The sequence below is a fragment of the Phoxinus phoxinus genome (assembly GCF_949152265.1).
Source record: "Phoxinus phoxinus genome assembly, chromosome: 6".
Classification (NCBI taxonomy): domain Eukaryota; kingdom Metazoa; phylum Chordata; class Actinopteri; order Cypriniformes; family Leuciscidae; genus Phoxinus; species Phoxinus phoxinus.
In genome coordinates, this window is record NC_136881.1 from 32187365 (window position 1) to 32205061 (window position 17697).

Consider the following 17697-nt stretch of genomic DNA (forward strand, 5'->3'; position numbering starts at 1 on the left):
TATATATAATAAAGATTAAAATGTATATATATATATATATATATATATATATATATATATATATATATATATATATGATATGTACTAACTTAACATGACAATTTATTAATTAATTTATATATATAAAGATTCAAATATTCAGCTAAATGTGTAAAAAAAAACTTGTGTCAGCTAACTCTCAATCCTTTACTGAGCAATGGCCATCTATAGTTTTTTTCTTCCTTTATAGCTTTACTTTTTTAACTAAAATACAGCACAACCATATTATTATTATTATGGTAACACTTTACAATAAGGTTCATTAGTTAACATTAGTTAACATTAACTAATAATGAACTGCACTATGTTAATTTCAACATTTACTAATACTTTATTAAAATCTTGTTAACATTAGTTAATGCACTGTGAACTAACATGAACAAACAATTGACAGCTTTATTTATATTAACTAACATTAACAAAGATTAATAAATACTGTAACAACTGTATTGCTCATTGTTAGTAATACATTAACTAATGTTTAATAAATGAACCATATTGTAAAGTGTTGCCATTATTATTTAGTTAACAATTATAGTTCAAAATGTACTGCTGTATTTTAGGAAGGACCCTTTTACTTTGAAATTGTTAGTCTACTGATGGCTTAATCCAAAAGCATTTCAGCAAAATAGAAGTTATTTTAACAATATTGTCTTAAACATTCAAGACAGAGCTCCAAGGTTATTATAAGTAATATAACATACATTTCTCACTAGAAGTTTAGGAATTAAATGCATGTTTTAATGCCATGTTATAGTGTTAGAGCATAATATACAGAAGAAGAAACAAAACATTGAAAAAGGGAAATCCAGACTGATTTAATTTCAGAATTCACAGTGAAAATTAATTATTAGTTCATTTATTCATTAGCAGTTGGTCAATTTGAACCCAATTCAATTATAATGCTGTAATGTTGTCATTCGTGATGTTGTCAGAGCTGATTGGTTTGGCTCAAGGCTTAGATATCTTTATTGAAGAATTTTCCAAAATGGCCACACAGAAAATAAATAAGTAATTATATTCTGTAAGGCAGGCTCCTAAAATAAAAGTGGTCGGTCAGTGCCCAAATGTAACAGGAGCACTACTGTAAGCATGTTAGTGTGAATGGTGTTAACAAACCTTTGAGGAGATGCGAGCGTTCTCCAGCAGAACTCTGGTCCAAACCGCTGGGTGACGAGCCACAAACTTCCAATCCCGGCACACCTCGGCCGCCCGCAGGAGTGTCTTCGTATCCAGGTAGGTAAAGATACAGAAGAGAGCAGCACGCATCTTCAGCACCTCGGGACTGATCACCTCGTTGAACTTAGAGGGGCTTTTCTCATGGCGGCAATGCTTGTATCCACCTGGTGACAGGAAGAATAAGAGATCAAGGAAGACTTGCTTGCTTCACCATTCAGCTCCCCTGCATATAAAGAGCAGACATTTACCAATTAGAAAATCACATGGTTTTCATAACACATGAGAATAGGAAAAATATTTGAATACATTTTGGGGCGAATTTAACTGGCTCCATGTATGTCCATATGGTGGCGCCACAGTCAAATAAAAAGGACAGTTCTGAGCCTCTGTTCACTTGTCTCAGTGCCTCCCACAGGTTCTGAACATCTTCCAAAATCATACCATCAAGCAGGCCATTTCTATCTCACAGCTCCAGTTCGACGGCTCGGGTCTCCTGAGTCATCCACAATTTGTTGAACATCTAACGAGATTGAGACGGGTGTTGGCAGCATTCGCCTACACGTTTTAAGACACTCGGAATCTATCGAGCAAAAATCTGCCAAAAGTTGTGACTCAAACAGGCTCTCAAATCTAATGGTGCTAACAGAATGGAGCTTGACCTTCTCCTGGCCATGGCATGGGTTTGATGTGTACTGAATGCATACAGTTAAATACAAATGCTAGCAATGGAGGATTCTCTTGGGATAAACTAACCATGGCTGCTGGTCCAAAACCAAACATCAACTAGCAGTAAGATGGGAAAAGATGACTCGGGATCAGTGGATGCAGGCAAGTTCATCCCGCATTGTTTGCTGCAGAGAAAAATGTCTTGATTTCTGAAATTATTACACAATTTAAAAATTTTAAATAACAAAATTAATAACAAATACCCAAAATATTTTTAAAGAATTAGTGGAATAAAGTGTACTACATTATATTAGTATTAAAAATGTGTTCATCTAAATGTGTTAAAAAAGAAAAAATCGATTCAATAATACAAATATAAAATAATAATTAACAAACAGGTGTTTTTAAATTGCATTTAATCTCTAAACAAGTCTGCTCTTAAATGACGGGATGGGAAATTATGACTTTATCAGGGGATGCAGGCAACTTCTTCCCAATCCATATACAAATGCAACAATATTTTTTTTTTAAATAAGAACACAGCATAATTGCGGAATACAAAGTATACAATTATACTACTATTAAACATTAATTTGTGTAAAAATATTATATAAAATGATCCATCAAATAATGAAAAATATATAAATTAATATAAAATATATTATTTTCAAATACATTAATATCTGCATTTAAACTCTAAACGAGTCTGCACTTAAAGGGATAGTTCACCCAAAAATGAAAATTCTGTCATCATTTACTCCAAACCTGTATGAGTTTTCTTTCCTCTGCTGAACCTTTTTTTTTTTTTTTTTTAATATGTCGTAAATACTGTATGTCTGTTTGCTAACCCATATTCTTCAAAATAACTTATTTTGTGTTCACCAGAAGAAAGAAACTCATACAAGTTTGGAACAACATGAGGGTGAGTAAATGATGACAGAATTTTAATTTTTGGGTGAATTATTCTTTTAAAATATTGGAATGGGAAAAAATGATTGTTTATCAATTGATGCAGGCACCGTTATCCCACATCGTTTGCTCCAGAGAAAAAAAATCAGAAATTATAACATTTTTTATTTAGTTTATTAACTGTTCTTATTAATAAATTTTTTTTTTTAAATGGTACAATAATAACTATTCGTAAATAAAAAATATGTACTAAACTGACATCCAAATGTGTAAAAATATTGTATAAAATATTAAAATAATACTAATTATATAAAATAATGTAAAAAGAAATGTATTAATTACATTCATTTCCTCATTTAAACACAAAACAAGCCTGCACTTAAACAAATTCACAGAATACATCCCTTGAACTTCCAAATACTTTTTCAGGCTGACATTGTTTGGCATGTATGGATTTCATGTTGGCTTCAGTCATGATAGAATAAAGAATTCTTGCATATATACTTGCATATAATTATAATGAACTCCCTTAAAAATGATCAATATGATGTGAGCAGGCCTACTGGTGCCCCCTACAGATAGATAATTACATTTTCTGCCACAGCTGAGCAAAGTAGAGGTGACACAATCGACATGCTGCTTTATAACCATAGTACATAGTACATCTTTGAAGAAATCCTCTAGCTAGTCACGACTGTTTTCCAGTCACAAATGAGTCATCCAACCACGTCACACAGGTGGTGGAGTAATAACTTCTTTCAATGAATCTTTTTGAGATTCAATTAATGTTAGATTTTTTTTTTGCTTTAAATTACAGACATGGCATCTGAGGACTAATTCAAATTTGTCTTAGTTATTTAGCTTTATTTCCAGAATCAATCTTAAGCTCATTCTTACGTAACTAGAGCACGTACTCAAAACGGTGCTTTAAATCTCTTGACAAACTAAGAGACGTAAATTACATTTGTATCAAATAGTGATAACAGATATATAGATTGTACTAAATGTCAGCTTGCTTATTTTGCTCAAGATTTATAGAGCCCACATAAAAACAAGAAACTATGCTTCTAACCACAGCTCGAGAGCTGTAGTCTGCGATGCTGTTTGCGAATGTCCGTCGGACCTATGGTTTCGGGAAACAAAGACTCTTTGCATTATGCTGAAAACAACGGAACTTGCGAACATAGTTGGCTAACGATGCTTTTGGGAAGCGCACCCCTGAGCAGCACAAATGAGCCTGAATCAATGTGTCATGGTCTTAAGCCACACTCTGAATGTGGTGTGATTATGTATGGGAGCATATAGACTGTTGGTTACTCATTTCGATCTTCCCACAATGACCTGGAGTCAGTAGGTGGAAAACTGTGCTCATTACTCCATGACACACGCTCTCTACTGCTCTCTGGCGTGTGTTCCTGACGGCAGTTTGTCCATATGACCTCATTTCTCTCAGCCTGGTCCTCTGACCTGACTATACCTGACCATTATTTGGAGAGTGGGTACTGTGGCCACATACTGTTAAAGGACATTTGCAACCATAGCAGTATTTGCTACAGAGCTAGCCAGTTTCTGCCCCAAATTATGTTTTAAATGATTGACAAGCAGAATATTACATTCACATTTATGCATTTGGAATTGGGTTCCCCTGAGAAATGAACCATGCTCTTCCACCAACATTTACAAATACAAAATAATAAGCCCCAGGACAAGTTTATATACGCTCGTCCTGTCCACGCAGGTCAATGACGCACCTGTAGCTAGTCTGTATCCTCCACGGTTACCCCCGTGCTCCGCTCTCCTGTCTTGCTCCCACATTTCGGCCTCAGACTCTGTGGTGCGGGATCCTACGTCAGACACGTCGCCCTCCTCTCCCTCCGTGCTGTTCCGGTATGGCCGACGCTGCCAGTTCTGGATGGCCTGTTTGCGGAGACCCCAGCTCCGGGAAGCACCTGTCTTTTCGTATGCTCCTCCTCCGCCTCCCTCCCCAAGTCGGCACTGGACGTGGTAGTATTGAGCATCAGGGCAGTCCTCCAGAGCATGGAGGTCCACACTGTCACTGTCGTAACCTCCTGAACCCTGGGACACAGACTTTCCTCGTCCTGATGCACTGTTTAACAAAACCGCAAAAGGGAAGCATGGAGCAAAATAGTCAGGCACAATGTTGTGGTTAATTTGCAGGCATTCATGAGAGGAATTACTGGAGATCTAGTGGTGACCAAAAATAGAATCATTCCAAAATAAAAGTAAATAAATAAAATATAACCCCCAAAATAAAAAAATCTGAGTTTGCATGTTTTGATGTCCACATGTCTGTGGCCGTAGCATTTCTATCATAAAGATGTGATCAAATATCAAATGGACTTTTAAATTTAGTGTTGTTTGGCAAATATTAAACAAGGATTAGATTCATGCTGTAAAGTGTAAAAACATTCACCATTCTGTAGGCGCCCTCTGCAGGCATTTGTTATAATACATAAGATCCTACCATACACCAGGCGCAATGCGGTGCCAGGCGCGACGCAAGTGTATGTAGCTAGTTTCATCCCGACAAAGGTATACATTTTACGTTCCACGCCACGTTGTTTAAATAGAAAATGCATTTGTGCGCCCATGGTCTGAAACGAGGTTTGTTCAGGCGCATTGTTGTCGTGTTGCTATTTTGAGGCAACTGAAAAAGACTGCGCCATTGACCAACTGAAACCTGGTCTAAAGTCAAAGGCGCAATATTTTTTTGTTATTTAAAGGGCGCTTTAGTAATATGCGCCAATGGGCGAGTGCACAACGCGCGCACACTCTTCTTATTACACACACAGGGACGCGCAGCAGCACAAAAATATGCCAAATATTAAAAAATAAAAGGATTACAATGTAAAAGATTATTATTGTGTACATAAAGATATGGTGGAATCCAGCTTGTGCCATAGATGGTCTGCTTGCGGGCTTTAACCTCGCGCACAAATCCATTTCCTCTCTGGAGAAGAGTTCAGTGTTTCCACTTGCAAATTCCATCATGTAAATAGCGAATCCGCCATGGCGTGAGCGCAACTGGCTTTTAAAGGGAATGGGAGATGAGACTCTGATTGGTTTATTGCACGTTTTGCATCCATTGTATGTGTCGAGAATCGAGATCCACCAGTTGAAAACCACTGCTTTAGGATACAGGGTATGGTGTTCAGAGTGTGTAAAAAGAACAGTGAAGAGTTAACCAGGAAATATGATCAGATCTGTCTAGACAGACTTCCTATAATACACACAAACCCCCTAATTTAGAAATAAGAGACTCTGCGAACTCTATTATTTTTAAGCCTGAATGAGTAATGGGTTATTTCCATAATTGCACATACAATAGTGACTCTCAGTTGTTTTCTATCAAAACACTCCTCAGAGGATTCTTTTCAACACCAAGTGCTGGGTACACAACACTAAATCAACACTTTTAGGGGTGTCATGCACTTCTTCCTCTCCTTTTTCCTTTTCTTTTTTTTGATTAGCCACCAGTATCAATCCTGGTACAGACATGACCAAAAGAAAAAAAGCATTTTAACTTCTCAGTAGCTCTTATAGCTCTTATAAGAGCTAATTATCAGACCTTTATACTGTATAGAAAAGAGCCGCTGTGACATTTTAAGTTTGATAGTTGAAAGCAAATTATCTGAAGAAGCTGTGACTCAATTGGCCGACTAAATTTAGTCAATGCCAATGTCAATGCATTATTCCTGATTCCTTTTGTCCTTCAAGACATTTGCAACTTAATTCCAGTTTAATTGAGTATGACACTTTTGAACACATCCACTGCACAAGACCTCTCCTTAACCATTACAAGAGAAATCACTAAACTCAGGGAACAGTTAGGGCATATGCATGGGATTGTGGGTAAGGATAAGGAATGTTCTCCTCCAAGGCTTAGCAGGGACAGAATTTCCACTGGGGATTCCAGCCAGACATTTAGTCACTCTCCAGATGTTACAATTCAAAAGCTAACACTGAGACTTAAAGAGATACTGTGCTACTGCAGTCAATAGTGACTGTAGGCTCCGCTGTAGGCAACTGACTACAATGACAGGCTTACTTTTCTATTTTACAGTGGGCTGAAGAGCAAACATCCCACTAGAAATCAAGCTGGGACACATTAAAACCGCTTACACAGTAGGAATGTGTAATGCATGACTGGCTATGGCAGAGATATCAAAAGCCATCCATTTGTTCAAAACCAAAGGCTAAAAAGAATGTATATGTAAAGTTTCTGACATAAAAAAAAATGAAATTAGGAAGAACTTTAAGGCATAGCGTGTCTGTATTGTATTATATTGTTTTCGTAATGTTTCAGCACCCCTTACTTCAAATGCATATTTGTGCCTTTTATTTGAAGCCAAAAATAGAGATGCTGAAAAAACAGAGGGATGCGATGGCTAAAGACGTCTGCCTCTGAAGTCAACCTTAAGCAGATTGACAAACTCTATTTGCAAAATGGACCATAGGGCACGGATAGGCTTAAAGGAATAGTTGACCCAAAAATAAAAATGTTGTCTTTACTTACTCACCCTTAACTTGTTCCAAACCTGTATGAGTTTCTTTGTTCTGATAAACACAAAGGAAGATATTTTGAATAATGTTGGTAACCAGACAGTTGACGGCACCAATTGAATTCCATAGTATGGGGAAAAAATACTATGGAATTCAATGGGTTCCGTCAACTGTCTGGTTACCGACATTATTCAAAATATCTTTGTTTGTGTTCAGCAGAAAAAAGAAACTCATACAGGTTTGGAACAACAGGAGTAAATGATGACAAATATTACATTTTGGGGCAAACTATCCCTTTTAAATTTAAATTTAAACGAAACGAAAACGAAAAAATAAAACAAACAATTTATATGACTTTAAAAAAAAACATTTTGTAATGTATAGTGATTTACTCATCTGCCTCAAAATTATCTCTATGTTAGATGATTTTCTCTTTATGAATTAGCATATTATTAAATGAATTTGATCCAAAAATAATAGGAACCTAATAAGAATATGTATATGAAGAGTATATACACAACTGTTCAAAAGTTTGGGTTTTTTAATTTTTTTGAAAGAAGTCTTCTTAATCTCATAAAGACTGGATTTATTTGATCAGAAATAAAGGGGTTTTATTTGAATATATTTTTAAATGTAATTTATTCATGTGATGCATAGCTGAATTTTCAGCATCCGAATTAGAGATCAGTCTTATACGCTGATTTGGTTTTCAAGAAAAATGTCTTCTTATTATCAATGTTGAAAACAGCTGTGCTGAAATATTTTTGGAGGAAACCGTGACAGGATTCAGGATTCTTTGAATAACAAAAAGGACATAATTTATTTGAAATAAAATATTTTGTAACAATATAAAAGTCTTTACTGTCACTTTCAATGTAATGCATCCTTGTCGAATAAAAGTATTAATTTCTAACAGTTCCCACACTTTTTAATTTATATGCCACTTGTTTATTTAATGTCTTTATAAGTGACTCAGATGGATGATGGTGGTTATGCCATAATGAAGGAACAGCAGTGATCATTTCAATCCGCTCCGGTCTGATTCAGTAGGAAGACCTGTGGAGTCTGTGATGTCAATTTAGGGACAGCAGACTCCGGGCAAACCCACGCTCCTTCCTTCCCTCAGAGCACCAAATGATTCAAATGCACGCACACAACAGATGGACGTTGCTGTCTCACTCGCAGATCAGAAACCAGTTAAACGAGCAGCCGCACAAAGGTTAGGTATGGTATTTTAATGGGAATCACATAAACGGACGATGACCTAAAAATAAAAACGAGAGTAATATGTTTGTAATTAGTTATGCTTAGTGACTATTTGAGACAATCTCACTAGATTAATATTAAATCTTAAAAACAATGGTTCACAAAATGCTAAAGTCTTATTAAACAACAGTTTTTATAAAACTGTTTTGCATGTGTTCTATGCTGCGTAAACGCCATGTCCTAATTACCATAAATAAAGTTCTGTATGCTTTCAAAATGCGTTTGCAGCACTTTGATGCCATACACTGATCGGTCTGCACAGCGCCGCTTCCAGTCGAACACACCTTATTTAGTTTACACGTTGTAACTACAAGTTCTACAAGCATGTGAAGGTTTGTTACAGTTCAAAATGAACACACTTTGAGCAATGTTCTCAGTTCAGTTTCCAGTGTTTTGTTTGTTCATGCTCTTCTGTTGCCATGGTTTTTGAGCTGCCCTCATGTGTCTCACCTGTGTCATGTTAACTATCTTGTTTAGTCCCTAGTGTTTCTGTGTGTTTATATAGTCCTCACTTTCAGTTGTTCTTTGTCCGCTATTGTCTATTTTAGTGGTTGCTCTCTCCGTGTTTCTTGAGAAGTTAATATGCCTAAAAACTAACCCTCACAACAACAAAAAATGACATTCATAAATTTCCATTAAAACATGATTTCATTTATAAAAAAAAATTGAATTATTTTATTTAACTATTTTCATGTCATTTTTTTTGGTGATCTATCCCTTAAAGTTCTAGGTTTCACTATTGCGGGGACATTTGGTCTCCACTCTGTAGGCGAAACCTGACCTGACACTTACATGCTTTCATTACAACACAAAAAACAAGACTATCCAATGAAGCAGAGTTTAAACTAATGTTTTCACCGCTATCCTTCTAGAGCCTTGGGTACTGGTTGTTTTCGGCCTTGTCCTTTAAGGCACTTTAGTTTTCCACACACAGCTCTTTTCACATTTCTTCTGCATGGCTGAGAGATTACAGACTGGTTTAACCCTGAGGCAAATGCAACAATCTAGTGATTTTCCCTAGACACATCCCAAACCAGGCTGACTCCAACATACCCATGGCTCACAGCAGATAAAAGACATAAACTTGCTGCTCTGCCGAATTTAAGATATATCTGCAAAATGGCTGGTGCCAAATCTTAGATCTAATACTTCAAAGTTTGAAGTAAAACCACACTTCTATCGAGTTTAGCACCTTATTTTTCAACACAGAATAAGTTATTTTCTGTGAATGTGCGTAAAATCTGTTTCATTAGTCGCTATAGGTAAATATCTCAAATTTGAAGCCAAAAATAGAGATTTGAATACAAGATATGAATACAACACATGACAATACAAGAAAAGAATGCAAAGCAGCATAAAGGACCATTTTTGTACAGCTAAAATAACTAGGAGTGGATGAGATCGGAAGCCTCGACAAGTTTCAAGTTACAAATAAGGTAAATAAAACCAAAGCAAGTATAAGTCACTGAATCAGTCGTTCAACCGATTTGTTGAAAAACACGAATTAATTCAGGAATAAAACACCACTACATAATACATTAATACATAATACATTAATACATACATTTTAAAGTTAGTGATATTATTAAATTATAAACACGTTAATATACAAGTATAAAAATGCATAATAACAGTAAGAAAATTTGGCTGATGAGAAAACATTAATATATTTGTGAAGTCATGCAAGCAGAATTCTGCAGTCCCGAGACTTACGCAGTGCTGGGGGAGGAACGTCGATCGGACACTTGGTACATTCCCCTGGATGGCCCTGAGATACTGGAATTTCTCTATGAGAGAAAGAGTGAGAAATCAATTGAGAGTGTGTGTATGTTGACAATAAAAAATGCTCCAAAGTTTCACTGAACACATATGAGATACTGCAGCTCAACATCAGCAGGTAAATATAAACAGAATCAAAGCAGATAGAGAGGTATAGGGGAGAAAACTAAGAGCTGCCTCAGAGAGATACAGTACATGGGGAAAAACATGTCATATTTACGTCAGAACTTTATTGACGAGCTTACCACTAACATGCTTTAGCGTCACTATTCATGCTTTATGAGGACTAGGTTTAGTCTGGGTCAACACTGATAATATATTTCAAAACTCTCTGAGTACAAATAACAGCAGGTTGCTTTGCATCACTGATTACTCATTTTGCTAATTACTCATTTGTCATTTAGCTACTTTTATGCTAATTGGCTTGCCGTACACTAATTACACGGGCAATCCCCCTGGTGCAACCTGCGGGTTTGTGTCTTGCTGAAAGACTCAACCAGGCCAAATAATTGGTGAAATTACACCAAACCGTTTCCTGACAATCACGCTCACCTGATCGAATGTGTCAGTTTAACAAATCCAATGAAAGGCTTGTCACAGGGTAATGCACATTTCTTGCTTTCTAATTTTTTTAGAAAAAATATAGTCTAAAATCTTGTTTATTTCATTTCAGCCATTCTATGTAATTTAAACATTTTGGTGACACTTTACAAAAAGGTTCATTAGTTAGCATTAGTTAATGCATTGACTAACTAACGTGAACTACCGATGAGCAAAACATTTGTTACAGTATTTATTCATCTTTGTTCATGTTAGTTAATAAAAATACAGCTCTTCATTGTTTGTTCATGTTAGTTCACAGTGCATTAACTAATGTTAACAAATAGATCCTCTGATTTTAATAACATACGTAAATGTTGAAATTAATATTAACTAAGATTAATAAATGCTGAAGTATTGTTCATTCCTAGTGCTTATTCACATTTGTAGGATCTCAAAAAGCAGTGAAATATGGTTATTTTTCTTGTTTTTATGCTGCTGTGAGTGAAAACAGCCTGGCCTACATTGATTTCCCTGTAAAATTCAGAAAATAGTACTTCAGGTGTTTTAGAAAAACGCCTTCTGCTCTAAAAACCCATATCGATCACCTACTAATGACTTTTATTCATCAGACGTAGGTATTAGACTCACCAATCTCGCGCAGGAAATAGGAAAACTGTGCCTTTAAATAACTGTTCTAGCTGGTTAGGTGATACACCAGAGGAAATATGGGCCAAGCAAGGTGCCATAGTGCTGACAGGCCACACAAACACACACTGGGCGCAGTGCCCGCAGAAATGGGGCAGAAGGGAAAAGCAGCACTATTGATTTCACGAGTAATGCACAGCAAAAAAGGCAGGCCGGGATTGTGGGAAATGCTTGAGACGAGACCAAGAAATCTGCATCTTTTTCTTTCTAGCTTGCTTTCCTTCTGCACAGTGCACGTCTATGCTCTAATTTAGGCCAAATGTCCTGAATCACAGCATGCATGCTCCTGAAACACTGTTCCCTTCTTCTGACATCACTGAGAGTACTTCCTCTCCAGCTAGGAGGAGACTGGAAGGCTGTGGCTGGCATTTGGGAACACAGGCTGTGTGTGAACTCAAGCTGAGTCAACAGTGCTGTATATGCAATACAATATGAGTGAATGACAAATGTAGATTGCTGTTTCCATGGTGACGAAGGGGTCCCCAATGATGTCAGAGCAGGGCGAGATGTTAGGGTGTTCCGCAGTCAATAACAAGCCTAAAAATGGCGGTGTGTGTGTGAGTAACTGTGGCGTGCACACATACTGTACACACACTGAATTTTGCACAACACTGACATATATACAATTTTTCAACACTGTAAAAGGTTCTCTGGAGCTTCACAAACCAAAGGTAAGCATTGATGAGTATTTACTAAGAGACATTTCGTGAGTGTTGCATTAAGATTTATTTTTCTCACAGAAAATTGTAGACAGAACTGCAACTGGCTGATTACATAACTATTTATTTGACTCTTGCTAATCTTTCTACACATATACACCACCATTCAGAAGTTTGGTGTCTGTACTTTTTAATGTTTTTTTAAATTAGTCTCTTTTATCACAAGGCTGAATTTATTTGATAAAAAAAATTCAGTAAAATTTAAATGACACTTTTCTATTTTAATATATTGCAAAAATTTAATTTATTCCTGCGATGGCTGAGGCTGAATTACTCTAGCCTTCAGTCACACTATCCTTCAGAAATCATTTTAATATGATTTGGTGCTCAAGAAATATTTCTTCTTATTATCAATGTTGAAAAACAGTTATGTTTAATAATTTTGTGGAAACCATGATACATATTTTCCCAGTATTCCTTGATGAATAGAAACTTAATTAGAACAGACTTTTTGGTGAAAATTGTAGACGTCTTTACTGTTACTTTCGATCAACTTAATGTGTCTTAAAAGTACTTCATAAATAAAAGTGCTTTATTAAAAAAAGCTTTGTATTTGTACAATAATTAAATAATTCACATTTTTAATTCACATGTAATTCGTCATCAAATGTGAGGGTAAATGTGAAAACCCAATGACTGTATTACTCTTCAAGATCGGACCTTGGGCACATATAAACTTATAAAGCCTTTGCTTTTTTCACCTATGATGTCTTAAAACGGTGCCTCCATAGGCAGCTTACTAGGTTTAAGAAAAATAATTCATACCTTTTCAAATGTAGTTCCTATAGTTGCATCACACTGACATTCATGACCACGAAATCCACACTTTGCAATCAATATATTGATTTGAGTTTGTAACAGTTTTTTAGGATCAAATTGAATGGTTATTCTATGTAGATATCGAAACAGCTAGTGATTCAAAATTATGGATTTTCCATTGATAAAAAGCCCAGTCACATCAAAATATGCATAGATGACTACAAATACATATGTAATCTCTAAATCTCTGATCGTTCCAATGCCAAGTTTTCTTTTGTCTCTTTCTCTCAGTTAGCGTACCTGTCGTCCATTATGTTTGGATCCTTGCAGACTGCAGTGTCCCAGGCTGCCGTTGGGGGTGGTGGCACAGCTGCTGATAATCTGGAGCTGTTTCTCAGCACGGTCGGCCCGGTCCAACAGCTCCTCGATGAACTGCTGAAGACGCAGTTTAGCATTGGCTTCACGCGCAGCTGTTTCCTGCAGGAACTGATCGATCTGGGACACCTCTCTGAGTGGGGAGAAAACGAATGGAAAGGATAAAGAAATTCTAAATACATGGCGGTTTAGTGTGGCGTATGTATGACCTTACGCATCCCTACCAACAGCGTTTCCTTTATACTGTACATTCATATTATGCTCTTTTAATTTTCTTAATTTTGGTTTTAGAGTCTACTAGAATAGGTTTTCTTGCTTGAATGTTCAAAAAACTAATTTTTTGACATATTTTACATTGTTGCAGCCCCTCTCTTTCCAGTCGGTTTCAGTAATGCATGAAGCCCCTCCTTCTGAAAAGCGCAATGTGCTCTGATTGGTCTGCTGGACCAGTGTGTTATGATTGGTCAATCACTTCGATTTAGTTTCGGAAATGTCACGGCCCTTACCATAACTGCAGGTTTCAACAAATATTAACCCAACTCAAACAGGCTTCACCCCGTTTTTTTGCGTATGTCTTGGGTGATAATAACTTAAATGAGGGATATGGTGACGTGTACGTTTCCAGAAGAAAACTCAAGACTACAATCGAGGCGTTTTTTAGGAAGTTCAGAAACAGTGCTTACTGATAAGGAGAGAATAACTCCCTTTGGAGTTGACTTTGTGCTTTGTAACTTTGCAGACCTTCTTAATGCCCAAACAGCAACAATACACTAAAGAAAGTTGCAAAAAAATGCATAACAGGTCCTCTTTAAAGGACTACAGACCATCTAAATGTAAAGCGGTCACACCTTGGCAAATGGGAAAGGGGCATCTGATACCACCTTCTCCCTCTCATTTGTCCCTTTTCTCAGACTTGTTTATCTCCTCCAGAATTCTGCAAATCCCTGGAGTGTGCGTACAGCCAATGAAAGCACGACAACTGTTATCTCTGTGTAGGAAATGTCTCTGTACACAAACACTGGCTTGCACCTCTGTCGACACCATCACCTCGGTTATTCTAAGCTTCCCTCACACTCTTAGCAGATTCTCACACAGTTGGACTTTTCATATTCATACGCCAACAAAATCATATTTTGAGATAATGACATCTTGAGTATTTCACCAACATAGGTTGCAAACAACTTACGTCACAGGACAACGTGAATATGCAGTAGTTCCTGCGCTCAAGAAAGAAGCTTTAATTATCCACAAAAATTAAAAGCGGCATTTTATAAAGCAGGAAAATGAATGTGCGTAAATGTGATCTCGCTGCCATTTATGTAATTGTGTAATCTCAAATGATCTTTTAAGTAAATAACAACGATAAAGATCAGGCTCTATTAAATTATCATGTCAGACAGACTGTAGTCTGCAGTGCAGCCTTTTTATAATTCATGGATCTGGTGTACATCACATTAGTACTATTGTTTCCAGTATGTTTCTCTAGTGCAACATTTAATCATCAGCAAATCAAGACTCATGTCATGATCAGTAGTGAAAAAATCAAGGACAAAAAGGCACAGTGAAAGAAAAAAAAGTGCAGACTTAAAATATGTTCTGTCCTTCTTATTGTTTTAAACATTTACAAGGTTGTAAAGATTTATTAAAGATGTAGTAAGCGGTTTCTGAGAAACGCTGCTGAAAGTTAATCTGACCAAAGCACCAAAACATACCAGTAGCCAATCAGAAGTAAGGGGCGTATACACTCATTAGAGGGGAGGTGTCTGTTTGTGTTTGTGAATTTAGGGCCGGAACTATGAAGATAAGGGTTTGATCCTTGTTTTGGGTATATATGGGCGTGTAAGTTTTGGTGATTTCAAATATCAACACTGTTTCTCAGAAATAGTTCACTGCACCTTTAATAGATGATCTAATGCTTCGAACAAGATAACTAAATTGAGTTGAAATCAGTGTTATTATGCTAATTAAAACTAAAAAACTACTAAAATTAATTTTCGGTAATTAAAATAAAAATTAAATAAAAAATATGTTTGAGTTGTACTAAAAATACAAAAACTGAAATAAAAATAATTTAAAGGTATTAAAATGAGAAAAAGCACATGAAATGGCTAAAAATTAAACTAAAAAGAAAAAAGAGAGCTGAAATATATTTTTAATTATTAATAAATACTATAATAGCAGTCCTCTGTAGGTATGTGGGTAAAATCACTACTTGGAATAGATGTCAAGTCATGTGGATAATTTTTATAGTGCCTTTGTGTCCTTTTTGAAGCATGAAGGCTTCAGTCCCCATTTATTGTTACTTCATGGAAAAAGAACAAAAAAGCAACCAGTATATTATTTTAAAAAAATCTCCTTTTGTGTTACACAGAAGTCACATCAGTTTAAAATGACCTAGGGGTGAATACATTTTCATGTTTTTGGCTTTACTGTTCCAATTCAAAACTTCTTAATCGACTGCTATCTATTCATTCGCCTGCAGTATTACTGTAGGTCAATAATGTTTGTAGGAACAGAGACAAACAGAGTACTGTACATAACATAACAGTCAATCAACACAGTGTAAAGGAGACTAATTACAGGCCCAGTAATGTGGAGGCTGAGCAAAGCAGTGTGTGTTCCTTGTATGCTATACCACACACACATCTGTATACATGATGTCTGCCTCTAACCCACAATGTATTGTATATTCAACTCCAGTAGTGACTTTTGATAAATCTGTTTATCTACCCATAATGTGTTTGGCCTCTCAAGGGAAAGTATTAAAGACCCCATGGAATCAAAATGTCCGTTTTATGATTTTAGTCCATGTATATATCTGAGAATATACTATTTATTAAGAAAAAAATAAAAGTATGCATTTTAATAGAATAGTAGTCTTTCTCAATGCTAACTAGGTAAACCTTGACCGCTAAGCCCAAAGTAGTATACTAGGAATTTTATTTTTTTAATTTCGATTTTAAATGTTAAATTGGAAGCAGCAGTTACCCTCTGCTTATTCACCATGATAAAATTAATTAATAAAAAATTTCCCCTCGATAGGCTCCATTGTTCCTGTGTTGTGTGTTTAAAATGTGGCGCGTTTACGATGATGTCGTGGCGCAACTCAAACGATCAGTCTATAATCCCACCCACTTTGGAGCGGTACTAACTGCAGTGGAAAAGCAAACCGAGCTAAAGCAAACCAAGCTAAAACGAACCGAGCCGTGCCGAGCCGAGTCGTACCACACATTGTAAAAGTGAAGCGAGCCGAACCGTGCCGCGCCGAGCCAAACCGTAACGAGCTGCACCGAGCCGTACCATGCAGTGGAAAAGCGCCATTTTACAAAAAAAAAAAAAAGGCCAAATGTCAATGATTGATTGGCCTGGTCGATTTGAAATATGTATAGCTTTAAAGAGAATATACAAGCGTCAGAATCAAGCAAGCCCAATTAAATAACCAAAGCAACATGACATATTTGAGTATTTCTCCCGCAGTCTGCCTTAATCAAAACTCTCCTAGTGTAGCTTACAGTCTTTGGAGCTGACTGAACCATCTTCACAGGGGAACATGAATACAAATTAAATCACCAGCCCAATAAGCTGATATCTAAATTCCAATATGCTACCAGCAAAGCACGCTGAGAAAGGCTTTCCGATTCACACTGTGGAAATTCTAAGTTCGGCTGTTAGAAAGTGCTCTAGTTTGCGTCTGCTAATGAACTAATATTTCTCCAAATGTGCACAAACCTCTATAACCAAGAACAAATAACAATCGAATAATATCTCAACTCGAGGTCATCCTCATGGTTTAAACTGAAATGTAAGACAGAACTCAGTCTGAGTGAAACTGACGGAGTGTGTGATAACCTCTGTGCCGGGTTACTGACACACAGCCCTTATCTAAAAGCAACGGATTAAAACCGCTCTGATATGATGTTGTGTGTTGTGCAAGATACAGTCCTCCCAGAAAACAGTTTTGCTTGGACTCCAAAGGGGTAGCCGTTTCTAATGCCTGATCAAAAGCATATGCTGTTCTCATGATGTATCTAATAAATAAAAAAATCCAATTATGCATTTGTAGCAGTGGTTATCAGACAGCAGGTGATGTTTGTATTGCTCAGAGTAAGTCGTTTCATTCAATATCAATTCCCCTATGGAGAAAATGCCCGGGACTTTTACTTCCAAAACCAAACTGTTGCACTTTGGGGTCTGAGGGACCAGATTCTATGGTGGTGCTGCTCAACCTTGCAAG

General features: G+C 36.5%; 1 protein-coding gene across 2 annotated transcripts in view; it reads right to left on the bottom strand.

Moving 5' to 3' along the window:
* fbxo41 (F-box protein 41) overlaps positions 1–17697 on the bottom strand; it is a 46672-nt gene that overhangs the window by 13224 nt on the left and 15751 nt on the right. For both annotated transcript variants that reach the window (XM_079616748.1, XM_079616749.1), the window contains exons 3-6: positions 13389–13596; positions 10297–10370; positions 4545–4900; positions 1159–1382 (exon numbers count right to left, since the gene is read on the bottom strand). In XM_079616748.1, coding sequence (XP_079472874.1) covers positions 1159–1382; positions 4545–4900; positions 10297–10370; positions 13389–13596 — 862 coding nt within the window. The remainder of the gene's footprint in view (positions 1–1158; positions 1383–4544; positions 4901–10296; positions 10371–13388; positions 13597–17697) is intronic.